Here is a 27,416-nt window from a genome sequence, read left to right as displayed (position 1 = left end):
TCAGGCTGCAGCTCTACATATATACAGTACTGGCAGAAGCTTTCCATTTACCTTGTTACTGTACCTGAATGTAACTGGGAATGTGTCCAGTTCACAGACAGTTTTGCTGTAATACAGTGATAGTATGGGCTTGGCACAATTACATCACACACATTATCTTGGCAGCAGGCAGCAGCAGCTCCACCAACTGAGCTCAAGGCCAAGCCATCAACAGTTGTGCTGAATGAGTTGTCTGCACATTTTTACAAAGGCTCTCCCATTTCTTATGTTTACTTTAATTTGTTGCCCTTATCTTAGTGTTGTACCAACATCCCAATGCAATATTCATGTATACCCAGTAAGCTGTGAGAAAACATGCAGTAAGAGGCAACGAACTCTAGCCTTGTCATGATCCCTTTTGCAAACATGATGCTCAGAATTTTTCACTCATGATGAAGTAAAACAGACCCTGCATAATTAAGACTGAGCACTCTGCCAGGTGCATGTGTGTGTCTTGGAGCCACAGGTCTGCTCACTTCTGAACTCTGGGCCTTTCCCTGTGAGATCACAGCACAACCATAAGCTCTTTTTAACATTCTTAAATATCATTCTCAGCAATTTTCAAGCCTTCTTCCAACAGAATGTAACATTTTAGCCTGAAACTAGCTTATGTTAGTTTCAGAAATGACAATAAAAATAAAACATGGTACCACCTTGTACAATCCATGTATCTGGCTGCATTTGACAGAATTGCCTTTCTGGTGGTATGCCTTCATCATGTGGCATCTGCCCCTCTCTTTTCTCCTGTATTCTTCCTCTTTACATAAAAACCCCAACAAACAAAACCATATTGGGCAAAACATTAAACAAAACTGAAGTAAATATTGAAAGCAACTGCAGCTAGAGCAAAAGATTTCTTTTAAAAATGGATGCTAGCATAATTAAGGTCTGCAAGAAATAGCGCTTATTGGGTTTCATTAAAGCCACAGAATTAACACCAGAGGTGGAATGTGTGAACAAAAAAACAGATATGTTAGTGGTGGCAGTACATTTTCTTATACAAAGGATGAATTCCAATATGCCAGAAATTAGAGACCTGCACTTAGCTTGCACAGAGTGGAACACTCAGCAGCCCTGATGCATCTTTGAAGAGCTGTGAGGACGACACCTCACTTGTTGTTCAGACAGAGAGGCTTTCTGGAGGCCATGCCTCTGAACTATGCATTGAACCACTTGTTTTCCACACCCATCAGTGCTTCAGGAGCCCAGAGAGACAAAAAGCTTCTCCCCACACCATCAGAGCCACATTCTCCTCCAAGCACAATACAACAGTAGAAGAAATCCACTGAATGCTGGCAAAATGATCAGAGGCAGTAAGAAGAGACACACAATAGTGCATGAATTCACAGATTCAGAATGAGAAAAAGGAATTTTCTGTAACATGTATCTCTTCCTTGTCCTCACCACCACCCCCAAAAGTACATCACATAGCCATGTACACTCCTGCACAGTGGCTTTAATATGCTGAGTGATTAAAGGTGACGAAGATGACTGTGAGCCATACTATGCATCTTTAGAGGGTTTTCAGTTCAACACTGAGGGGCCAAATGGGGCTACTGTGTATCTAAAATAGTTTAGTCTGATTAAGGGTGTAATTATATAGTTAGTCATAATAGCTGCCATACTTTAAAAGAAACCCACCTCTCCTTCAGGGGAAGGGAAGGAAATTATGCTACTTTATTCATTCAAACACACTCTCAGTTAAATTCAAATACAGCATGTGGACTAGATAAATACAGTGACACACAGCCACAAACACTTAGTAATCCAAGATAGAACAAGGAGATGAATCTCAACCTATAATCTTCGCAAAGGGAAACTAAATCTTATGATTAAGAGTTCTGTCATATCTGTGCAGGTATCAGTGGAGGCTGCGTGTTTTCTTCTCAGCTGTCATAAGAAATTCATGCTGGTTTTAGGGCCTAAATATGAGCAAAGACATTGTAAACACAGGGTCTGACACAGAGCTTAAGAGATTTATGTGTTTGTACAGTTAGCACATAGCTTCTATGGATACCCACACAGCAGATTTGCTCTATTATTGTTACTTTCAGCAAATCATCATTGCAGGTTTGCAGGAATAATGACCTTTGATAGAAGGGGCTTCCCTTGGCTTAGGTCACCTTTCTCAGAGAAGTAGGTGATCTCAAACAGCCTCTACTATTCTAGGGTAATAGGGTGGGGGAAGGCGATTTCTGTATGCAGTTATACCTTTGAACGAACGCTTCTGGTTACACAGGAGAGAGGATGAAAAAGAAATGCACAATAGATAAGCTTTGGTTTTTTACCATATTTTTTTACTGACGCTCCAAATCCACATTTAACACCACTGAAGCCATTTAGAGAACCTTGCCCAGCAGCTACTGCCTTGAGACCCTCCATGAGATTCAATTTCCCAAGGAGACAGACACAACCCAGACCTAGTTCACTTGGACACAAAGGAGGGAAGGCACAGTCTACAAAACATTCTAATCCACTGAAGTTCCAGCCGCCAAATCAAATGACAGAACCAGGCTGGATAAAATAAATACATGTCCCATTTCAAGGGGAAAATACAGGGCAAGGGTAAGAGATACAGAAAAAGAAATTTGTCATCCTTGCCAATAAAGTTTCCAGCTATACACATGGACACTTGAACATTCTCTGAAAAATCTTTCTCTGGACTAAAATATTTAGAGCATTTGCTGTGTGCTGAACAAATGTATTGAGTTTCCCTGTTTAACCTTCCTCCTCTCCCTCACTTTTATTTATTCAGCACTGGTGTTAGAATTCTGAAATATTCTATATTTCAACAACTGGACATACATTCCCCACACTAATCATTTGATGAAAGAGAAGGCTGACCAGGACCCAGCTGAGGCATCACATTCCACATAATTTGTTAAATAACACAAAGATAAATCATCTTTTTATGCGCACAGTTTTTAATCAGCATCCTTTGCCCAGCACAGCTCAGCGGTCAAGTTCCAGGAACAATTTTGAGTCCTGTCATCTCATTTTTTTCCAAGCATTGTCTCAAATGATCCTGTAGTTACATCACTGCACCTCCCTTGAGCTAGATTTCCGTATCTTTTACATGCTATCTGCTATTCTTCAAGTTTTTACACACTTGATAAGGGAGCAGAAAAGACAATTGAAAATATACAAGAAAACATTATTTTGCATCAACAGAACTATACAAGAAAAAAAAGTCAACAGACTAAAACACACTTAAAGCAATAAAATTACAAAACACAGCACACAATAGTTTTATGGGAAAGCAGGATGAGAAAATATTCTTTTCCAGATTTCACACCATTTTCTTCCCCACCCCCAACTGGGTGAGGTAGGAAGCAAGAGAGTTTCTTGTTCTTTTTAATTTTGCCCTGAAACATACTTTAAGTAATTGCAAGTGAGTGACACCTAGTGATGAACACAAATCTGATCATCCTCCACTCTCCCACACAGAGAAGATAAGCCAGCAAGCACCAACAGGTAACTCAGGAGTGGGTGTTTCAGGAGTGGGTGTTGAATCATGGGAACCTGACACTACTATGTTTCTCTCCCTTAAAAGCCAAATATCAAGTGAGCCAAGACCTAGAAACTTGGTGCACAGCTAAAAAGAATAAAAATAAAATGGCTAATCTGTCCAAACAAGAGATGGTGAAAAAAGATCTAAATCACGACCTGCAAATACACTTCTCTATTCTCTTTAAAACCAATCAGCTCTCTCTGGAAACCAAGTTTTCCCAGAGACCTCATTCTTAATTAAAAGTATATATCCCAGGAGCAAACAGGAAGAATGGGTTTCTCATTAAATACTAAAATATCAACAGCTGTCTTAGAGACCACTTAGCTATGTCTCTGGTGTTACAAATGCTGTCCTGTTGTAAGGATGTTAGAAGCTTGTCAAAGACTCTTATTTTGCCAGTAGTTCCAAAATTATTGCTCACAGAGCAGTTACTGGAAGTGAAGGGGAGGGGATCTAGTGTGATTTCTGGTAGGGTTACAGGAAGGAAAAGTATGCTGCTATGCAAAGTAGCAACAACAGTCCCCTGAAAGGGAAGCTGGAATAAAGAGACTGAGAACTGGTCTGATTTTTTAACACCACGACATGGGATAATCCTGTACATGGGAAGCTCACCCTGACCAAGAGACTTCTTTGCTTAATGCATTTTTAAGAGCAGTCCAAAGTTTCAGAGCTGAGAGTAAAATATCAAATCCTGTGGGAAAGGGAAGTGATTAATCTAGCATAACCATTGCCGCTTTTACACACTGCACCATTTCATCTACTTCTGTCATGAACAGGATTGTCACTGGAAACTTAGGAGTAGCTCCTGCTTTAAAGACACAAAGTCTTTACATCATGATTAAAAGCCATCCAAGGACAGGAGTAAAAAAAAAAAAAAAAGAAAAGAAATCATAAAAATCAGTGGGCAGAGGAACACATGCTCCAGCTTGCAGACCTTGTTCTGCTCAGTAAACCCATGGCCATCTCCTTTTCTCTCCTCACAGATTCATGTGAGGTCAAGCTATTTTTTTTTTTTTTGTTAATCCTTCTGCAAACATGACGGAAAATCCAAAAGCCTGTCAAACTTAAAGCCATGAAATCTCAGGCTCTCTGGAAAACTAACACAAGAGAGCCATCTACCACGCGAAGGCAGGACTGTCGGGGCTGGGGCAGCAAGGGCCGCCACTGAAACTTATTTGAATGAACTTGACCCAGGTTGGCGGGTGGCCAGCGCCCGACGTCACCCCGTGACTTAACAGAACACAGTGTTCTTGGCACCCGCACAAGTATGTGTTGAAATCCATGCCGGAGAGGGAGAGAGAGAAAAAAAATAAAAAAAGTCAGTGCATGTTTCAAATTAATAAAGGAAAATGGTAATGAAAAGGTAATAAAACGCAAAGGCAGCGTTAGATGTTTTTAATTGTATCTGCTGCATTTTGCCTGATTTATTAGTTTATTTATTCCTGGTGCTCCCTTCTGTACCAGAGGCTCGGCACATGGGTAGTTCTCCCCAGGACGAGCCCTTCCCTGTCCAAATCCCGTCCCACGCGCTCTCCCTCTCACCTCTATCTGTGCCCTACCTGGAAAATTCCAGTGCAGCACTCAGGCAGGCAGCGAGGGCAGACAGCGGCTGCGCTGCCAGGGCTGCCCCTGACTCACCCCCTCGCCCAGCCCTCACCAGAGGCAGCACAGCAGGCACCCCAAGCCTATAGGGGATGATTGGTGACACAATTATGCCACTCACCAATGGATTGTGCTAACACCTTGTCACAAGATGACAAGCACACAAGTAGAAGGAGGACAGGCAAAATAAACTTAAGGAACCATGAACTCTATGTGCTTCCTCCACACACCATATTGCTATTACTTCCCTTTTCTGCATTTCCTCCCTCGCAGACTACCCCTCCTTCTCTCCAAAGCCAGGCCTCAAATTATTTTCCTTCTTCTTGCTGGTCACCTCTTATCTCACTGATGCCCTGGTCTCCTCTTCAGTGACTGATCAAGACGTTTGACGCCTGTCGGTGCAGGATCAAAACCAGCTCACATACACCTGCTGAGGAGACTCTCCCACAGCCACCTCTTCAGGGCCTGGACCTGCCACCAGCAAACACAGCAGCATCCTGATGGCACAAGCCTCCAGTAATGCTTTACAGCCAGGCCATCACTCATGACAACAGGCGCACGGATCCAGTTTCATCCTCATTTCCTTCTGCACACACATCCTCAGCTTAGCACCCAGTCCATACCATTAGAGGAACGTATAAGGAGATAGCAAGACAAAACTTCTCCCTGCCTGGACAGCCCCTGCTGCTGCTTCCACCATTTCAGTGCAAACCTGAAAATCTGCATCAGTTGGTATCTGATCCCATGTTCCACAATCCTTCATCCATCAGCTGAGAGACGAAAACATTTCTGTCTAGTTACAGATTCTCTAAAAAGACATGCATCTAGCAGACAATCCACATCTCTGGCCAGTCCTTCCAACACCCTAAGCCTGTGTTGCATGTGAAAGTTGCACTGATTATTTTTCACCTTGACTATTATAAATATAGAAATAAACCATCTGCTAACCAAAGAGATGGGAAAACTTGCATAGGAAGCAGTTAGGCCCTTTCTGGAGTCCCTGTTCAGTATCACAGAACAGTGTTTCAAAACACCTTCTCTTCCACCCAGAACTCTGCTTATGCCTTTAAAATTAAAACAGCATTAGCTTCAATACTGTAACAGTAGGGAAACGAACTCTGCTTTAACTCCCCAAGGGTGAAAAAAATTCATAAAGGTCTCAAGTGTTTATGTTTTGTGCATATAATTTCCTGATACTCAAAATGCCATTTTCTGAGTAACTGCATCCTAAAATAAAAAAAAAAGTCTAGAGAGATTTAAAAAAATTCTTACAGCATTTTCTTTTGCCTTACTGTGAAATATATCAACAGCACATTCACATGTGAATAAACCACAAACCCTAATCAGGACAAAGCAGAGAATGAAAGAAGAATGAGTAACTTAAAAGCTCCCTATAAAAAATACACAATCTTTTGACATAACCACATATAAGTGAAGATTTTCATAGAGCAAAAGAAAAAACAGTGGACTCAGTTTCTAACGTTGTCTTTGCATGGTCAGACTCCAAATCCAAAAAGGCACAAGTAGCAGAGAAAGTGAATTCGGAGTTTGGCAAGTTACAGGAAGAAACGGCATTCAAGTAAGAAATAATGTGATTGCTGATGACAAAAAGGACAGGGAATTCAAGCGACACACACATTTCCAGTGATATGCCTTGACTTGATAGTTATCTTTATGAATCCTTATGGAAGGAGAAGTTCATATTTATTTAACAAAGATGTGCTGGCATTTGCACTATACATTTCTAATGTCAGAGCAGCTGCCTGTCCATTCCCCTCCAAACACTCCTAGAGCAGAGATGGGGGGGAAGATTTTCACAGAAGAGGGAAGCTCTTTGGTAGTCTCATGTTTACAAAGGAGTTGACTGGGTTGTCAAGGAGGAAAAAGCCCTGCAGCAATCCTCATACTACATGCTTTGAATACACACAATTAAATTTGTCACAAAATTACGGATGAGTCTTCCGTGAAACTTTGAAAGCCTGCCCCAGTACCCTCGCCTCTCTCCTAATTGGGTTTGGCAAGGAGCATCAAGATACTGTTAAGTCTGAAAGTTTGCTCGAGAACCAGATCCACAGGTTAGAGAAGTTTTCTCGAGCCACTCCCAGCTGGCTAGTGGGCAAACCACAGAGAGACTGCCAGAGCCTCCAAGGAGGGCAAAGTTGAGGGCAGGATGTGACACACTTACCACAATCACGCAGGCTACTCGTCTTCCTAACACCCAGTGTGGTTTGCAACCTCCAAGCAAATGAACAGTTCACTCAAAAAGGGTGAGATTCAATTTTTTATTGTATTATTAAAGTGTGTATTCACTAAAATCGTTTGTTCTTACACCCTTCAAGTCTGTGAATGGGATATGAAAATAAAATTAGCTGGGATCTCTAACAATTAAAAGATAAAGCAACAAGTCCTCATGTTTTGTAGCTGACCACAAAAGCCAGCAAGGCCATCCATTGCCCCTCTGTCTCCCTTAAACCACCTCATCTCTCTGGAACATGAAGTTCTGTCATATTTCCATGTGCAGTTTAGGGAATCTCAAGTGATTGCACGCAATGAGCTACACCAGGACCAAAATCAGAGTAACACTTTCCCTGACTTTGGTATATACTGTTTGAATTAAAACTTTCAACTGAAGCCTGTTATGTTTTTATTTAACATACGAAAAAAAAACCCTCATCTAGTTTAATGTTAAAATCCCATTTCCAAAGCACAGCTGAATCCTGAGCCATCTCTAACCATGTTCAACAATGTACATATGAAAGCAACCATAACAGCACACAACTACAGCTAGTTACGTACCCGCCAGGTAGGAAAAAAATGCAGGCAAGACGGATACTTTTATTTTCTTAAATACAACACTGTTACTTTGAAGTGACAACCATCAGATGGGTCATCCTCCTTAAAAACAAGTGTAAGCAAGACTCAGTAAAAAAGCACAGAAATACCATGTAGTTCCGTTAGCATGCCAAGTTACTAATTTGAGAGTTGGGTCATTTGCTAATAAAGCGAAGAGCACTTACTGTCTGTAATGTTGCAGAACCTGACAATCTAACACACTTGCCTACTTTCTCCTCACCCCTTTTTAAACATAGTTAAAATACCCATTTGGAGGGTCAGAGAAAAGAATCTAGGACATATGCATAACAAGAGTGAGTTAAGTGCAGAAGCAACACAAAAACATGACTTCAGAGCAGCAGGAAGCGTGGTAGCACATGACAGATGCAATCAAATCCATAGGTGAGTAAACCCAGGACAATGCCACAATTAGTCTGGTGCTGCCTTTCAGCTTCTGCAACATTTAAACTAAAGAAGCATTTTATTTCTATTGTTTTTTTATGACACCCAATCTGTCAGTCCTCACAACACTTTGGTTTGGGAATTACTTATTACCAGATGAAATGCACAGAAAATGAGTGAAAGGAAAAAATGTCAAGCTACCTACAGGGCAACACAACAGGATTTATGTCATCTGTGGTTACAATAAATACAGACTGAGGCAAACAAATTGCACCTGACTATGTATACAAAACTCAAGACCTTTCAGTTTATTAAATGGAAGTTATTACTGTTTGCAAGAAAGGAGGTGATGCTCCTTGCCAGCTACATATGGCAACATATTCCTAGATGCTTGTTTTTATTTTCACCAATTACAGCTTAGGGTTAATGTGTGTATGTGTGTGTTTTCTTTTTCAAAAGCTAATGCAGGTTGAGGTATGTTTCTAAAAACAAACATACACACCTGTAGTAGTGACCACATTTTAACCACAGAAACAAAGTGATACAACCCATCAGGCTTCTGGATTCTACAGTTTCACAATGTTAAAACAGATTTGTACTCGCATCTTACTTAAGTAAAATGTCAAATTGGTGTCTTCAGTCTTAATTTCATCCTTATGTACTGCTAATTCTCTATGTCCATAATTATCACCTTCTTCACTTTAATCTTATGTTCTGCTTCATTATGGACTAGTTTGCCTTAGTTTGTCCTCTGTGTGGTCTTTCAGAGTTTTAGCAAGTATTGATTTTCCACAGAACAGTTTCTTCTCTTTCCAACACTACATAGTTAAGCTCATAAAACCAAACAAAAGAATTCCTTTGTAACTTTTTCCAGCATTGTTTGTTTAGATTTCTACGCATGCAATTAGTCTAGTTTCACGTAGCAGAAATTAAAACACTGTTCTTGCTAGAAACTGCAGAGCCTGGGACTAATGCCTGCCAGAGAGACTGAGGCACCAGGTACAAAGCTTCAGTTTCACTAAACAGAAACAACAAATCAGATTTGCTGCTCATTTTAGATGCAAGCAGCAAACCAGGCTTCCTTTTGCTTTAATCCCATCAACACTGGCATTATGCCACATAAGATAACATGTTAACAAGGCTCTGGAAGCTGAGGACTTAAACACACAATAAAGCAGCAATTAAAAAATTGTGGAGATGAAGGAATAACCAAATGAGAACAGCAAGAACAAGTCGGGCCAGAGACTTGTTGAACTCAGCATCCTATCTGGGACAGTGGCCCATGTGAGGTGCAAAAAGCAAAGAAGCACAAAGCAAGTGAATGCTTCTTCCCTGGTACACTCCTGAGGAGCAAGGTGACCTGCAACTCTAGAACTTCCCAAGGGAGCATAAACTGAATTACTAGGTGATCAGAATTTTCTCCAGAAAAAAAAAAAAATTCAGTCACTTTTAAACCAAACTCTGCAGAATTCTGGTAATATTGTAGAATTTCTTATATTCTAATTAATGTTTAACATCAAAGAAAGTCACTGGAAGGGACCACACGTAGGTCACCAGCCACAGATTTCTGATTAAGTCATGGTGGTTTATTATTGCTACAACATCTAAAGAAGTCTCAGAAAAGATATGAGTTATTATGATTATGCTGAGAACTGTACTAAAATGAAATGCCACTAAAAGAAGTGGCAACCTCTGTTCAATGAATTTGTGGCAGATAATGAGACTAAGCAATGAAGTGCATTTTTAAAGAGTCACAGTGGTGATCAAAAAAAATACATTGAAAGATATTTTTCTTGCAGTTCAACCTTACAATACTACCAACACTTGGGGATCTCCTTCAGAACATTTCATTCATTCATTCCAGTTCATTCCAGATCTGGAAAACACAAGCATCTTTCTTCTTTTCAAAAACAGAGCTAGTGCTGCTAATAAGCAGATGGAGAATTTTTTACAATTACTGCCTGCAAGTCTTATAAAAATTAAATCCATTTGCTGTTCTTCCACTTAAAATGCATGGTAACAAAGCAACAGAAATTAGCATTCAGTGGTCTCTTAAATCATCCGTCCCTGCTCAAAATGTGAAAATAAACCACCACACATTATATCACCAGCAGTCTTACTTTTTCAGCTCTGTGATGACGACAAGGATCATGACTGTGTCAAAGGCAAATGGCTATTGTCTACATTATTATTTCTGACTGTTCAGAGCATCTGCAGCATGCAAGGCACAGAGCAAACTTCCACCACCACTTTCCAAAACCCTTACAAATTAATTGATGGCAATTAACAGCTGACTTGTATTTGAAAACCCTGCAACTCACATGCAGAGGATGCAAAAAGTTTTGCTTCTTCACAACCAAATTTTTGAAGTCACAAGCAACTTGTGCATTAAAAGTGCAGAAATGCTCAAAGTAGCTGCAAAGTTTACACACAACAAAAATTTATGCTGGGTACTTTATAATAACATAGAGCAACTACTCCCCATCAAATCTAACCATCATTCTTGCCTTCAAAAAGTAAGTTGTAACACAGAAGTGTGGCATACAAGCTATGTTCCCTTCCAATCCTATATAAAATCATGTCCTAGTTTTCCTTTCCATTATATTTCCATTATTTCCTGAATTACGATTTCTTCTACTTACCTCCCAACAAAATGAACTATAATAACAAAAATTTATACTCAGCATCCACAAGCATGATCCACTAAGGAGATATGTGAAATATTTTTCAGTTAGAGTTGTTGAAGTGATGAATCAACTCAGCATCTTCATTATCAACAAGAGTGATTGATACATTCAGGTTTTCTTTCTTTTTTTATCACTGAAGAAACCAAATCAGAGATTTTGCCACAGATTTTTCTTCTGAGTTCACTAGATTTGAGAAGCCATCAATATGTATGGGTATAATTTATCTAAAATTGTAAAGCCACACAAAAAGAAAAAAAAATTCTCTGCCCTGTTCTGATGCCTTCTTAACTACCTTTTTCCTCCACAACTGCTGTGGGTAATGGAAAGTTTTTTTCAGGTGTGAAAAGTATCACAGAATCTTTAAATTGTAAATAATGTAAGCCACAAGTCAAAAATAATGTAAGGATCAAACCTAGCTCTACTGTTTGCATAGGAAAACTAGACTCAAGTGCATATAAAGGCTACCAAGTAGAGGGGAATAATCACTCTCCTGGCATTTGAGACTTGTTTCATGTAAAAACATTGGTTTTGTTGATGTTTAAACTGACAGTCTTATCTACTGTCTGGCTCATTGCTTTTTAGCCATGAGAACGGCAATTATGTCCTATTTTATTTCCTCATCCTAAATTTGCACCCTTCAAAAAGTCTGCTTAGCCTGATATTTTTTAATCCACCATTCCACCCCTAAACTATTCAGGAGAAAATACATCTCTCTCTTCTTCTTCTCCTCCACTTACTACAGACCAAGGCTGATGACAGTTTCTTAGTCCAAAGAGATGCTTTGGCCCTTCCTTTTTAAACCAGTAGGCAAACACCATACAAAAACTCTTATATCCTTCCAACACACCACAAATATCTCACATTATAAGGATTCATCTGTTGAGTTCCATAAAGGAGGAACAAGTAAGTCAAAGCTTCTGTAATGTGTCCTGGTGTACAGCTATATAATCTGGTTTTACAAACACATATGTAAAACTGTTGCATTGCTGTCCACAATATGAATTCTTCTCTGTACAAGTCTGCAAAGAACTTGTCAAAAGGCAAGTGATGCTTATCTGCAACTGTCACAAATAAAAGGTCTTTTTTCACATTCTGCCTTTAAGATAATAAACTATTAGACTGGGGTATTTATTTATTTATTCCTTTGATACAAGTAGGTATACTGTTTTCCCATTGTAGAAATGTTTCATATCCTAGACAAATCACATTATTACCGGAATATACCAGATTCACAACTTGGCAAGACCAACTTTTTTTTTTTTACTTACATGATGTTTCAATGTACTTCAACAAATGTTTATGTTTAAAAAACCCCAACACAGTGCTTTTCCAATTAGCCATAAAATTAAAGATTTAAATTAAAAAAAAAAAAAAACAAAAAAACAAGCCATAAACAAAAAAAGCACAGACTTACCGTTGCACTTCTCCCTTACCTAATCAAGCAAATCAAAGAAACTTAAGTCTGTGACTCTCACTCCAGAAAAGTTAAACTCTTCTCTAGACAAGTCTGGCTAGAGCCATCACCCTCTACAAAATCCATGCTGTCCCAAAAGCTCCTCTCCTTCCCTATGTCTGTACAGAAGGCTTTATTAAAAACATGAGGAAAGCATAAACTAGGCTACGTGAAAGAACACCCTGCAGAAGCCACACAGAGCAGCAGGTGGTAGAGAATACAGCTACAAAGGGTATCCACTGCACTGACCAAGTGGAGACTCATTTGCAACATTGTCTTTCGGTATGTGACTTCTCAATTGCTCTGCAAAGGAGGCACCGAGGGTGGTGATGGTAAAAAGGACAAAAATCATACATGCTGAAAAGCCCACAGCACACAAACATGGGAATAGCTGTAGGGGAGTCTACCAGGGACCATTCTATCCCCCTACTTTTGTCTCCAACTATGATTAATGTCAGATGTTTAGGGAAGAGTTTAAAACAGGACAAGCATGCAGCTGGGATGCTACAGAAGAGCTTCCTGATTCCAGTTTGTGGCTACAACTAGAGGGAAGATCTTTGTATTTAATTCTAAACAGATTTGTCTTGTCTTTCTTGAGTTTGTCCAGTTAGTCTTGAAATCATGTAAGCTTTCAGCACCTGTGTCATTCTGTGACAAGGAGTTTGGCAACTCCTATCAGCTGAGTGAATGAACTCCATTTTAATGCTGAATCAACCTGCTAGTTTCACTTGATGCGTCCTAACACGAGACAGTGCCCAGTCATTCAGTTATCTGAATGACTTCTTATCTATTTATGAGGCATGGGTTTCTTTCATGCCCTCTCCATAACAATCTCTTTATGTGGCTGAAGATTTCTATTCTCTAGAACGTTTTGCTCCTACCAACTTGCTCTGAAGCTTTTTGAGTTCCACTGCACCTTTTTTCTTATCAATGGAAAGACCAGAGCTACTATCCACAAGTACAGTTTGTGTGCAAGCTTAAGGGATTCTTAAAGTTGTGGTGTTTTTAGAAGCCTTTCAGAGGTTTAAAACCCAGAACAAACCTCAACCCTTCTCATACCTGACTATTTAGGTCAGGATGAAGCTGCTCTGCCCATTGTGTCTGCCTTCACAAGCAGACAGCTCTAGTCTGGTTTTCTCACTTAGCTTTAATGTTCCCTTTCCCATGCACAGGAGGGTGTCAAGGTGTCTGCAAAACAGCAACAAGTTTGCAGCAATCAGTGTTTCTAAAGAGTTGCAACCAGATGAGAGCATTTGGCGGCACAGGACTAAAATGTTGCATTAGGTAAGACAGAACCAGGGAACTGACACCAAACAATGGCCAGGTGAAGGTGAATGGGGACAAGAGAATGAAATAGTGACTGTGCTGAGAAGAGGAGACAGAGTGGGAGGGGAATGGCTGGGACTGAGTCAAAAAGAATGCCACTCTGCTGGGACTGAGCAGTGAATCAACAGCCATGTGCAACAGCTTCTCCATGTGTCCAGGAAGCTGGAATAACAAAGCTTGGCTGAAGTTGTGAGTAGTGGGAAAGATATCATATGAAGTAACAATTTCATAGCCTATTTCCAGAGAGATTGAGGACAAAGATAAAACCAGCAGGTAGTCAAGGTTGTTACCCTCGTCTGAATGCAAATAATGTTATCCTAAGGAGGATAAAAAGGGATGGAGCAGCTGGCCTATACACAAGAATGTGCTAACAGATTCCTACAGAGCAGGCAAAATCCTCTTTAACATACTTAAACATATTACAGCTATGGAGTTAGAGACCATCTCCACAGAAGGGGTTAACCAGTCACCAGGGTTGTTAGTCTGGAACATGAGTGTCCTGATAACAAAAGCACTGTAAATCTGAACTGTCATCTACAGATGATTCAGACGTTTGTATAGAAACTGCTTATCACAGAACATGACACAGACCCTGACAAACTGGATATCAGAGGCATTACATTTTCATACCATTCCCATCCCTTCTTATTGTTCCCAAGAAAATCAACCCCTTGCCCTCACCCAACATTTCATACCTCTAAATTTCTCAAGTTCTATTATACATAGCCTCGGTTTTATTCAATTTGTTCTGCCCCTCTCTTATCTATCCAACACACTTCCACACCGCAATGGGAGCCAGGAACAAAAGTCATGTTCCCAATACTCTACCATCAAACTGCATTCTTTACAAGCTAAAGATACACTGCCATGACTTAAAAAAAAAACCAAATCAACCACAAAACAAAACCCCACATAACTGTCTTCTTCCATATATAGAGGGAGCTTCATTCATTAAAGAGAGATATACAGACAGGAGCATCATCCATTAAAGAGAAACACACTGGGAAAAACCTCAGGGGTTTTTAATAACCCTGAGGTTAGTTTAGAATTCTTTCTAAACTTTGGTCTTCCTGTGTTTTCTAAGATATTCTAAATTTACTACTAGAACTTCACAACCCAGTAGATTCTACAAAGAGCTGCCACACACTAACCATTACTACAAAAGGAACTTTTCTGTTTTGGTGAAAAATAAAAAGGAACTCATTAGAAGGGGAAGACTAAATAAAAGGATAGTTGAATGATTTTGGTACACTTCATGCTTTACTTGTTCTACCAGGAATTGGATGACCTTGGACACTTAGGTGTCTTATTTTCACTTAAAAGCCATTTTATAAGCAGTATTACATATGCAATTTTTTTTTTTGTGACAGACATATGCATGCCTTTCTTATACTGCTGCCACAAACCTCAACACCAGTAAAACACTTGTGAAAAGATGGAAGCTGCAACTGCACTAGGAACATTGAAATGACATGCAATGCTTTTTTTCCACAACTGGTTGCAACAAACATCCTTGGTAGTAAAAGAAAACTTTACTTTCCCCAATAAATTAGGTCCCTCTCCTGATGCCATGAACTAACAAAATGGGTGACAGAACCAGCCACTAAAAGACCATAAAATTATATTTAAAGCACCGTGACAACCCACAAGGAAGATGTAAGCAAAGGCTTTTAGAGAATTCAAGCCATTAGCCAATCTACTCTGTTCAGGTCTCCTTCCACAACTACAGTATTTTGAAAGCACATTTATAAGAAAGATAAATTATTAAGACTGTCCCATTAAAGTTCTCTTCCACCATTTCTTCAAAAGGAATTTCCAACAAATTCAGATCTCTCCCCTCCAATTTATCCTGAAGACTCCTGAGATAGTTTGGAAGACAAAGTCAGACAAATCAAAACTCAGCAGCTTTCTCACTGTGCTCATGACCCTTTGCAGAACACAAACTTATTAGCAAATTTTCCATAATAGCAAACAACAGAAAGCTTCATCAGAGGTGAGTAAACCAGCAAGACAAAAGCCTTTAACTTTCTATTAATGTTGTTAATTCCTCTGGCTTTATCCTCTCTCTCCTTTCAAAAGAGAGCACTGCACTCCTAGCAGTGCATGCTCTGCTCATCCCTGTAGCCTCTTCTGCTGCAGCACCAGGCAATCTGCCAACAGGAGACAGACAAAACCCTCTTCCTTTGCTTCAGCTCCTTTGATGGAGGTCAGGGCCCTACAGGGCAAGCATATACTGCTTTGCTGCTCTCTGTTACTCCTAAAGATCCTCTGTGGTGCTGTCAAGAGCCATGCCCCAGAGAGGTGCTGGACCTGAGGAAATGCAGATGCCTTGTGTGACATGCAGCTGCAAGACAGGCCTCTTGAATCTTGTTTAAAACACCAGGCAGACTTGGGGAGGATGTGGGAAGACCACAAAGAGAGGGGCATTCAATACATGGATGCCAAGACAGCAATGCTGTCAGCTGTGCTTAAAGTTGTTGCTGTCCAGAGCTGTGTAAGAAAGAATACGGGGCTCAACTGAAGCCTTAAGTTAAACAAAGCAGAGGGGTTGGATTAGCATTCACAAACAGCCTGGTGCTTCAAACAACATAAAAATACACTCTGAGAATGACAGCTCAAGGCAGCATGGTCTAAAGTCTGTTTATGTCACTGTCATAGGTGTTGTGATCCATCAGATTTCATGAATCCATGGATTCATGGATGAGGTACACAGAAATCGCTGCTAAGCTTAGTTAATAAGTCATCCAGGAATTTCACAAACTAGGCACAAAGAAGCATAGCTACCTCAGTGACACTGTGGAATCACCTACAAAAGCACCTGTAAGTATGAAAACTGTGATCAGAGATGCTTCCTTCAAAATGGGCATCACAGACTTCAGGCATTTTGACACTGCCAAAACCATACAAAACAACCACACAATGTGTATCAAGACGCTCATATAACTGAGGAAGATAAGGAACCAATTCAGCCACACTGACATTTGAACCCCTTTGTCCCAGAATTATGAAGAAAAAATGGTCCCAAGATGGTTTAAACCATCAAAGCAAGGAATATCTGAGCCACTTAGGTATTAGCTGAACTAGTGTCATCAGTCCAGTTTTAAAGTTAATGGGGTCATTGTTTAACTACAGACTGAAAAAAAAGCTAGTTATAACACAAATAACTATAGTACTCCCAGAAACATCCTGTTTCCTATTCTGATAATCTGACCAAATCATGGAAACAGAAAGTTGAGAGGGGAAATATTGTCTGTGACTAAGGAAAACAGCTTCAAGGCTTGATTCCTGCATCAGAAGATGCAGAGACATCCCCGCAGCTAGGATGCAGCAGAAATAAGCTGGTGCACAGGTTCATTTTTGTCAAGTATAATTCCTTTCACTTTGCAGGGATGAATGCAAAAGGTGTCTGTTTCTGTGCCACTACTGACTTGCAATCTGCTGACCTGTAGGTCTTGCCTAAAAGACCCAAGCTGAAGAGCCCAGTTCTACCCAGAAATATAAGGTTCCTGTTTTTGGAAAGACAAGGAGGAAAGACACAGGGAAGGGAGAAGGATGCTGCCCACACAGGTTATGCTGTGTTCATCATTCAAGTTTCCAGGATACAGCTAGATAAAGCCCTAAGCAACCTTGTCTACCTTGTATCTGAGACTGTCTTGTGCAGGATGAATTGGACAAATCTGGAAATTGTTTCCAACCTGAACTACTCCATAAATTACATTTAGAAAAAAAAAAGATGGAAGTTTGTGGGTATTTTGTATATACACTTCCTTCAGTAACAAACTGACAAAAGTAAGTGCTTGCAATAACACAGTCATATCATCACCCTTTATCCATGTTAAGTCATCAGTCTGACAGGATGACACAAATTCCATTTGCCATAATAATGATTCCCTACCTTGAGATAACCTGCTTTAAATTCTGTTACACAACCATAGTTCTAGACTCAATTCTAATTAGCAATGTTAGTTATAATTACCATTATAATGGATCCAGAAAGCCAGGACACAAAAGCAAGTCCAGAAATAACAGCAAACCTCGGCCTGCTCATCTTTTAAGTGACCTCTTCAGAATTTCATTAAGTGTGTTGAATCCCCTCCAATGTAATGCTATAGAAGGACAGAATTTGTTTTGAGGGCTTTTTTTTAAGAGCCAGGTAAAGACTAATAAATCCACAAACGAAACAACCAAATGAACCTTAATTTGAAAGATCAGAAGGTCTCAGGTAAGAGACACAGGCATATATCCATGCAGGAAGGACTTTTAAAACAATGAGTTCTTCACTCAGGGAAAATCCCAAAATAAACCTTTTGCACAACATTAAAATAGTTTTTGCACATTATTCAGCATCACATCAGCTCATCCACTGTCAGGGTACACAGACTGCAGCACAATAGAGAGCTGAGAATGTGGCAGGGATTTATTAAAGAGTTTTGAAACATATAACACATGGCAAATCTTTTTCAGTTGTCTGTTCTCATTCAGCATAATAGTTTGGGGATATTACCACTCTCTGTGTATTCCAGTCCCTACCAGGTGCTTATGAGAGAGCTGGAGAGGGAGTTCTTACAAGGTCTTGTAGCAATAGGGCAAGGGGGAATGGCTTTAAATTGAATCAGGGCACCTTTAGTTTAGATATTAGGGAGAAAATCTTTCCTGTGAAGGTGGTGAGACACGGGAAAAAGTTGCCTAGAGAAGCTGTGGGTGTACCAGCTCTGAAAGTGTTCAAGGCCAGGTTGGATGGAACTTTGAGCAACCTGATCTAGTGAAAGGTGATGGCTATGTCAGGGGCTTGAAACTGGATGATCTTTAACTTTCCTTCCAAGCCAAACCATTCTATGGTTCTAAGATTCAAAGGGAACAAGCTCTTAACCATGTCACTTTTTGATAAATTTTCACCCAAACCAGAAGTTAAGATCAGCAGAAAAGTGTCTACTGCACTCATTAGTGTGCTGTGCAAATAAAGAGGATCTGCTGTAACCAGTTAAGCTTCATTTATGCTACATAGCAAGTACATAAGACTAATTCCTCACACCATTCTGGGATAAACCTTACTTGCTCCCCATGTAAAGCAAGCAAATCTGGGTATACCCATCAGAAACTGATAAAGTGGATTTACCAGAAAGGGCACAAAGGAAAGGCCATACTCTTGTAAGATACCAAAATTATATGCTCCATACAAACGCTGGCCTACTTTAAGGGATTAAGTGTTTTGAGGAAGGGTTCAAGTAGGGAAGATGATGCCACTCGGTGCACAGAGCCAGAGAAAGTTCCCAGGTTCAGAGGTAGTGTAGAAGGAGAGAGGAATTTACCCACAGGAGCACACATTTTTATTTAATTCCTAGCATTTATATATTTATAAGTTTAAAATAATTAATAGATAAGCAGTTCCTACAAAATATGGAACTTAGCTCACAAGACAAAAAGTCTCTAGACAAGTTTGGCAAAAAGTAGTCACTACCAGTGCATAAAAATAGGGAGTTTTTAAGTTTTGAAATGATTACATGGCACTCTTTTGGAAAACATGTGTGCTGAAAAACTAACACTAATGGTTAATCTTTATTTTAGTACCATGTTCTCCAAGAAAAAAGTTCCCCTAGGTATCCACCACTGGTAACTAGAACTGAAGGAACTGTAACAATAGAACCATCTGAGGTCATCTTGTCAGATCTTTGTCCTGCATCATCTTGAGCAAAAATTCGACCACTTACAGGTCAAATGAAAGCTAACATAAAATAATTCCTTCATCCCCTAAAAATAGTTAAAGGAAAATAAAGCATGGTCTTGTCATATCTTGCACATGCTTCTTTCAAAAATTCTAAAGACAAAAATTAGCTGTTACCACAAGACCAGCTTCAACTTGCCTTCCTCATTATCCTCTATCAAGCAGCTTTACACATCAGAAGTGGATAGTTGATAGGAAAGACACAGCACAGGGACTTGGAACATAAACTGAGTGGTGACTGCAGCTTTACAGCCTAGAGATAAGCAAGAGTCTTATCTTCCAACCAAAACAATACGTGAAGCTTTTCTATGCAGTTAATATCACTGAATAGAAGTAATTTCAAAATTAGATACATTAGTATATAAAGGAGTAGGGGAAGAAATTTCCCAGTAGAAACATAATACACTCCTACCAAGAGTAAATACTACCATAAAGATATTTTGGCAGTAATCCTAAACCTCCAGAACCTCTTGGTATTTGGCATATTTTGAAGTGGCGTAAAAGAAATTTCATGGTCTTTTGATTATCCACACACTCCATTAGATTCTAGATATTTAGTAAATACCACAAAAATGATGATATATCAACATTTGGCTTTTTTTTCCCTTCCCTCACCATGAACTAGGCCACAAAATTAACAGGCCTTTTTAAAGAATACTCATACAGCAAATGACCTCCTATAGAGAACAGTGTTTTTCTATTCTGTCTTGGAAACCTCTCGCTTGCCTGCAGTTTTTTCCTTGGAAAACAGCATATCCCAAGTAAAGCAAAACAAAGACTGCAGCAGGCAGAGCAATCACTGGGGATTTACCCTCCTGCATACACTGAATTCCCAGAAGAAAGTTTTCTGCTGAGGGTGACCACCCAGCAAAATTCCCAGTGTGCCACTCCAGCTGGGATGGGGGAAGAAGAAATCTGTAGGGACAATCTCAATTTCCCAACGTACCCACATCTTTTGTACTAGCATAACTATTCCGGTTAGATTTTAAAAGTTTTTATTACAGTATGGTTGCATCCCAAAAAACCCTCTCATGAGCATCGTTAACATGAACATGTCTCATAATGCTTATCCAACTTTCCATGTACACTGAGTTAAGTCATGCTGGTGTAATAAAAACATGACAACTTTTACCACTGGCATAAATTTCAATTCTGTTTTCACAGCTTTATGCAGGCCATGCAGCCTCTTCTGATGCTGCAGCCTGGGATTTAGGCTATATAAAATAAGTTCTTCAAAACTTGAAAACACTTGACTAACCCTTGCTGAACTCGAGCTACAGATGCTAGAGTGGGACTGACACCCACGAGAGCCTGATGAGTGCCAGGTCACACGTGTCACCACAGCCAGACTCACGGCTTCACAGAATCAATTAGGTTGGAAAGGACTCCAAGACTCCAAGATCACCGAGTCCAACCTATGACCAAACACCACGTTCAATTAGACCATGGCACTAAGTGCCACATCCAGTTTTTCCTTAAACACCTTCAGGGATGGTGACTCCACCACCTTCCTGGGCAGCTCCTTCCAATGTCTGATCACTCTTTCTGTGCATAAATTCTTCCTGGTGTCAACCTGAGCCTCCCTTGGCACAGCTTGAGGCCAATTCCTTTTGTCCCCTCACTTGTCGCCTGGGAGAAGACTCCAACCCCACCTGGCTACAGCCTCTTTTTAGGGGGTTGTAGAGAGTGATGAGGTCTCCATTGAGCCTCCTGTTCTCCACACTGAACATCCCCTGCTCTCTCAGCCACTCCTCATCACACCTGTGCTCCAGACCCTTCCCCAGCTCCGCTGCCCTTCCCTGGACTCGCCCCAGCCCCTCAATGTCCTTCTTGTGGTGAGGGGCCACAGGCAGAGCCGCTGTCCCACCCTGCGCCCCAGCAAGGCAGCAGCTCCCTGCCATGGGGCTGATTCCTGGCGAACTGGAGCCTGTTCTCCCTCCTGTGTGAGCAGGACTCCCTGTCACACTCACTCGCGAGCATTTTAATACAGAACCGAAACATAAACGAGTTTCAATAAGGCTTTAATCCGCTCCGCTGACAGCCCGGTCCCTGGCCCCGCCAGCTGAGGTTCCCGGGCCTGCGCCGCCCTCTGCCGGGCTGCTCCAGCACCGATCCCCGGCGCATCCGCTCCCACAGCCGCACCTTCTCGGGCCGATGTTCCCCGGCTGCCAGGCCAGCGCTGCCCCTTCCCCTTCCCTCGGCTGCCCCTCCGGAGGTCACAGCCCGGCCCCTCCGCTCTGCCCGCCCCGCCTGGGCCTTCCTCGCCACGCTCCGGGGAGCGCTGCCGGCGCGGAGCTCCCTGGTGCAGCACCAGCCCCCGGTACCCGAGAGAGGGTAAATCAGAGCGACAGGGTCACTTAGGTTGGAAAAGACTCTGAGATCACTGAATCCGACCTCTGAACAAACACCATCACCACGTCAACCAGACCACGGCACTAAGTGCCACATCCAGTCTTTGCTTGAACACTTCCAGGGACAGTGACCCTGAGCAGCACATTTCAAATGTTACTTCAGCCTAGGGTACCATCACATCTCAAGTCTTTTAACACAGGTCAGTTCACTGTAAGATACTAAATAAACATCTACAGTTGACACAGAATGCTTCTTTAGAAATAAACTTACATTCTCTGCAGTTAAAAAGAAATAGCTACCATATCTTAGCCAGTAATATTCCATTCTCACTGCTTTCCCTTCCTGGAGCTCTGCAATCCTCATCACTGAAGAGGGAGTCCTGCACATAGTCCTTTACCTCACGATGCTCTATTCCCAACACCTGGGTTTTTAGAGAGTCACAGTCTCAAGGTACTAAAGAGAAATAGGAAATGGTCTCTCACCCAGCACACTACAGGGAATTTGGGCACCAATTTGTCACAAGCAGCCAGGGACTTATAGAGTCCAGATGATCATCTCTGGTGAGAAACCCTCCCACTTGATGACTTTTTGCACACACACTGACATACAAGAAATTCAATGTTAATAGAAGAAAAAATTGCTTCATGGCAAAGGTGACCAAGCACTGGCACACGTTGCCCACAGAAGTTGTGGAGTTTCTGCTCTTGGAAATACTCAAAACAAAACCTGACACAGTCCTGAACAGCCAGCTTCAGCTGCCCAGATGTGAGCAGAGGGGTTTAACTAGGTACTCTCCAGAGATGCCTTCCCACCTTAGCCATCCTCTAATTCAGTGACCACACTGCCAAGCTCAGTGTGAGGGGCACTGCTTGGTTCTGAGGTTTGGCAAAGAAAATGCCTTGAAATTCTTGTTTACAGAATTCATTCTGAAAAGATAAGGTCAGCAAAATCCTCACACTGCCCCAATTCAAATGCAAACAAGTATGAATACATTCCATAATTATAGCAGCAGATTTTTTCTTAAACTTGGAACAGTTTCTCACCTTACAAAGCTCATCATTCTCCTCTTTGACAGGCAGAGAATTAGTATTTGTGCAAGAGTCCGAGTCTGATATCTCTACTGAGCTGTCCTCTTTTTCTGACCCATCGCACTGATCGGTGGAATCAGTATCCTTCTCCCAGTCAATAAGCTTCAATTCATCTAAAATAGAAGATTGGTAAAAAGAGTTTTTCTTTATCACCATCTATCATAAGCACAAAGTCAGAGTAACACTACAGCTATCCTGAACTTGGGGGAAGAATTGCAACATTATTTTTTACTTACGTTCAACTGATGTTTATGTTTAAGCATTTTGTGTCTCACAAAATCTAAATCCTACTAGCCAAAAGTGTTATGTGAGGAAGGATAAAAATTACATACATATAAAGAAAAATATTTCCAAGTACCGTCTGCCAAGAGGTGGTACATTTAACTGCACAGGTATGCAGGGTGTTCTCTTTAGTGTAGTTGTTATTCATTTTTCCATGGTTTAGTTAGGGTATTTTTTTGCCCAGCTGCATTGGATTTTCCATGTGTACTTGTTCAGAATTGACTGTTTTAAGTAAATGCCTTAAACAATGTTAACTAACATCTGCTATTAGTGGCAACCCTCACAGAGGAATGAAAAAGTTAGTTGAAATAGCCACCTCCTAGAACACCAAGCCTAAATATACAGGTTTGCAAATCAAATCTCTAAGCACATCAAACAGAGAACTGTTGAGGACAAATTAATAGAAACAGGAATAAGAAAAGATGGAGGTAAAAAGCCAACAATTAAAAAAAGCCCCAAACAAACCCACAATGCAATGGCAATAAACAAAGAGATGCAGACAGAAATGCAGAACATTTTTCCACCACCATCAGGACTATGTGGTATTTAATGCAACTCCAAAAGTCCATTTGTAACTCCAAGGATCTACTGAAGGGCACGAAGACCTGAGCTGCAGTAACACCCTCACAATCCTTTTAGGTCCAAATGCCACAAGGTACTAAGAGAGATAATTTCAATGTGTTTTGCATAAATGAGCATGTTCAAAGGAAAAGAGATGAAAGCTTTTTGGGAGAGTTGCTTTTTTTTGCTTTTGCAAATGCCATATTTCTAACACTGGAATAGTCACATACAGGGGAGAGGCAGGAGAGAAGGAAGGCACCTGCACCATGCTCCAGGCATCTGTACATATCCATGGAACTGTGGCAATACATTCTGTACTTGGCAATGCTACTGTAATCTAAATACTAGTTCCTACTTTTACCTTTCAGACTCTGAAGGCACCCAGACAAACACACAGCTATAGTGCTGCCTCCTTTTACACACACAAATGCATTTCTGTTTCTGACTATGAGGAAGCTTCATCAGAAATTTTAAACACTGACATCAGCAGCGAAGTAGAGCAAAGAGGTTTCATTTGAAGCTGTGTGACAACAGAATAAATTCCTTGATGAAATACAAGGCAATCCATTTTATCTTACACTTAAGTACTGCACTTAAGTACCACTTAAGTTCACAAAGTGAACTTCACTTGAAAGGGAACATCTCTAAAAAATACTTTTTCCCTACTTTCCCTTCCCCACACCTACAACTGTACCTATATATGCACACACACATAGAGGCACCCTGGGTACAATGCTAAAATTAGTGTATATCATGGTTACTTCAAAAAACATGAAAATTACAGTTCTTTTACTGCCCACTGCTTTCAGGATATTTTGGGTTTAGAAGAAAAACATGACAATTATTAGATTTTCTCAGTAACCTTCAAGCAGATATGTAACACATCAGGGTGTCTTCAATTACACAGAGAAACCAAATTTTGCTATCTTATAAGCATAAAAATATGCCTGTATATTGTCTCTTAAAAAAAAAAGGAAGATTAAAGCCTTCATGATATACTTGCAGGGGACAAGTAAACTATATTAATGGTAGGTTCGAAAAATTCCTATTCAGCAACAGATTGCAGTTTAGAAAATTAACAGTTTTTCCTTTTCAAGAAGAAGAAAATTACTAGGAATTACAAAAGATAGTCATCAGATATGCCAATGACTGGCATATATAGATGAAAGCAAGAAGATTTTGCGTTTTTGTTTTAAACCTAAGGAGCACGTTTCACCAGTGTCACACATGAAAAAAAAAGTCATCAATCAGTCAATCTATTTGCTCAGCTCACAGCAACATTTGAATGCTTTGCCAGACATCCAGGATCCAGTCTAACTGTAATATTTCAGATCTAGCTGAAGTACTACAAAGTTAACCTAACTTATTTTACATTGTAAAGACTTCCTAACAAGTTCTAATGCAACTTATTCATTATCCCAGTTAACACTTCTACAATAGAGCATATAAAATTTTTCTGTCTTCAGCTGCACTTTTTCATCAATTTCTCTCCCCTCTGTCATTTCCTGGTCCTTGAATTTGAAAGAAAGTTCTAAGAAATAAACCCATGGCTGTTCACATAGTGCAGCTAACAGGGAAGCAAGGAATACTGTGTTCTGAAATGAAAATAGATGGCACACAAGATGATGCTATCTGCAGCTGCAAAGCCTGCCATATCTAGTCAGTAGATGCAGAAAACTGTGTTCCTTTACTCAAAGGTTAAAAGTTCTCATACATAATTTATGCTAAAAGCTTACTCTATATCCATATGAAATTTATGAAAAAAACCCAAGAAAACAAAAACCCCTTCAGCTGATCTAACCAAATTAGGAATGGATCATGTCATTTTGTCAGAATGACCTCAAGAATATTTTCATTACAGCACCTGAAATTGACAGAAGGTTTCTTGTTAAGTCTTGCACTTGAACTTACCTTCACTACTTCTGTCTTCTAACAATAAATCACAACTGCTAGGCAATTCCTCCGTTTTGGAAGTGTCACATTTTTTGCTGTCCAACCTTGGAATCAATGTTTTATTTCCATCATCTGAAAAATCACTGCCACTAGAGGTCCATGTTATGTACTCAGCTTCCTTAGCACTTTCAGCAGCAGCAGCTTCTAGGAAAAAGCATTTCAAAATGTTAGACTGTTACAGAAATGCAGCTTTGTTAAATTTAAAATTATTAAAAATTAAACTGTACTATTTTTAAAGGGCAAAATTATAAAATCTGTTACTAGGCATCAGAGATTAATACTGAAGCATTAACTCACATGTATTTTTTATTCATGTACACATTATTTTCAGTTTAGTTCTCCACAATAAATGCAAACACTTCATTTTATACAATGAGGCTACAACTGTGTCCTTCAGCAGCGTAAGGACAAGTCATGACTGTCTGACATTTAGTCCCCCTACACACAGGCCTAACACTCCTCCACTCCCCCACATGTACCCTTGTCAAATCCTGAGTGCTTTCAAGCAAGACTGTCCTTAGAATTCTGGGTTTGGGAGCTCTCTGACTTCATCCAACATGTAACAAAGGAATAAAAGTATTCCATCAGTAGAGATTACTGTTCAGTTTTCTCTTTCAGTTTTTTCAGGAAAAAACCAAAACTTCTTAGGTGTTGCAAAGGGAAGCTGGTGCATTTTTGAAGTAAGACATTTTAATTCAAAATACCTTTCTGCATTATTTTTAATCATAAAATCAAGGAGAAAAGGATTTATGCTTAGCATGGTGCATACAGAACTAGGAAGGCAGAATTCTCCACTTCCTACCACTACTAAAACGTTTTAAGTAAATGGGAATTTAGATAACTACTGGGGGTTTGGAATTTGGCAGAAGGGTCCAGAAGAGTAAAATACCACCACATCTCCTCCTGCAACACAGAGAGGTTCTTCTTAGAAATCCAGAAAAGCTAGAACCCAAAAGGTAAAAAAAAAATGCCCAGTAGGTCACCTACTTACATCCAACAGAAGCAGCACAGCTGCTGGAGCAAGCAGAAATAGAACCTGAAAAATACCACACTCTTTCTTTCCTTTCCTCTGGGCTCAAAAAAAAAAAGGAAAGAACTAGAAAGAGTCAGTAAGTCCTCCTCCTCTTTATTCTGACTAGAGTTCTTTTCTTTAATGCCAATATTAAGCAATTTGGGGGCATACAGAAGATTGTAAAAGCAGGAGATTGATAAAACTCTGTTTTTCTACCTATTGCTCATATTTACAAAATATGTGTGCTCTCATGCCTGCTTGTCTGTCTAGAAGACAACAGAATAATCTCACTTTCAATCTATACAGCTAAGGGCTATTTTTCATTCCCTCCTAATAAAATGTGGAGCATTTAAATATCCCATCCCTTTAATAATACACACCATTTACAGCATTAGTGACACTTGTATCACCTTTCCAAAAGCAATAGCTGAGTGCCTGCAGCTTTGCAGAATGAATTTCTGGCACTATGGGGGAATGGATGAGCCCCACCACAACAGTGAGAGACTGTGGGTATTATCAAAATTAGTTTCTAATTACAGTAACAGAAGAAGAAAGCAACCAGTACTTTGAGCCAACTTCTACCCAATACAGAAC

The 27,416-nt window shown here is 40.2% G+C and overlaps 1 protein-coding gene across 5 annotated transcripts in view; it reads right to left on the bottom strand.

Moving 5' to 3' along the window:
* SPIDR (scaffold protein involved in DNA repair) overlaps positions 1–27,416 on the bottom strand; it is a 196,275-nt gene that overhangs the window by 160,670 nt on the left and 8,189 nt on the right. For 4 of the 5 annotated variants that reach the window (XR_012582369.1, XM_005479279.4, XM_074550682.1 and 1 more), the window contains exons 4-5: positions 25,769–25,954; positions 22,970–23,127 (exon numbers count right to left, since the gene is read on the bottom strand). Coding sequence is in view for 4 of the 5 variants with exons in the window: in XM_005479279.4 (XP_005479336.2) it covers positions 22,970–23,127; positions 25,769–25,954 (344 nt within the window). In the remaining variant the exon portion in view is untranslated. The remainder of the gene's footprint in view (positions 1–22,969; positions 23,128–25,768; positions 25,955–27,416) is intronic. The other variant, XM_074550689.1, reaches the window with a different exon arrangement.

This window comes from Zonotrichia albicollis, chromosome 1, assembly GCF_047830755.1.
Source record: "Zonotrichia albicollis isolate bZonAlb1 chromosome 1, bZonAlb1.hap1, whole genome shotgun sequence".
In the NCBI taxonomy this organism is placed as follows: domain Eukaryota; kingdom Metazoa; phylum Chordata; class Aves; order Passeriformes; family Passerellidae; genus Zonotrichia; species Zonotrichia albicollis.
The sequence above is the reverse complement of the archived record's forward strand: the minus strand, read 5'-3'. Positions and strand labels throughout refer to the sequence as shown.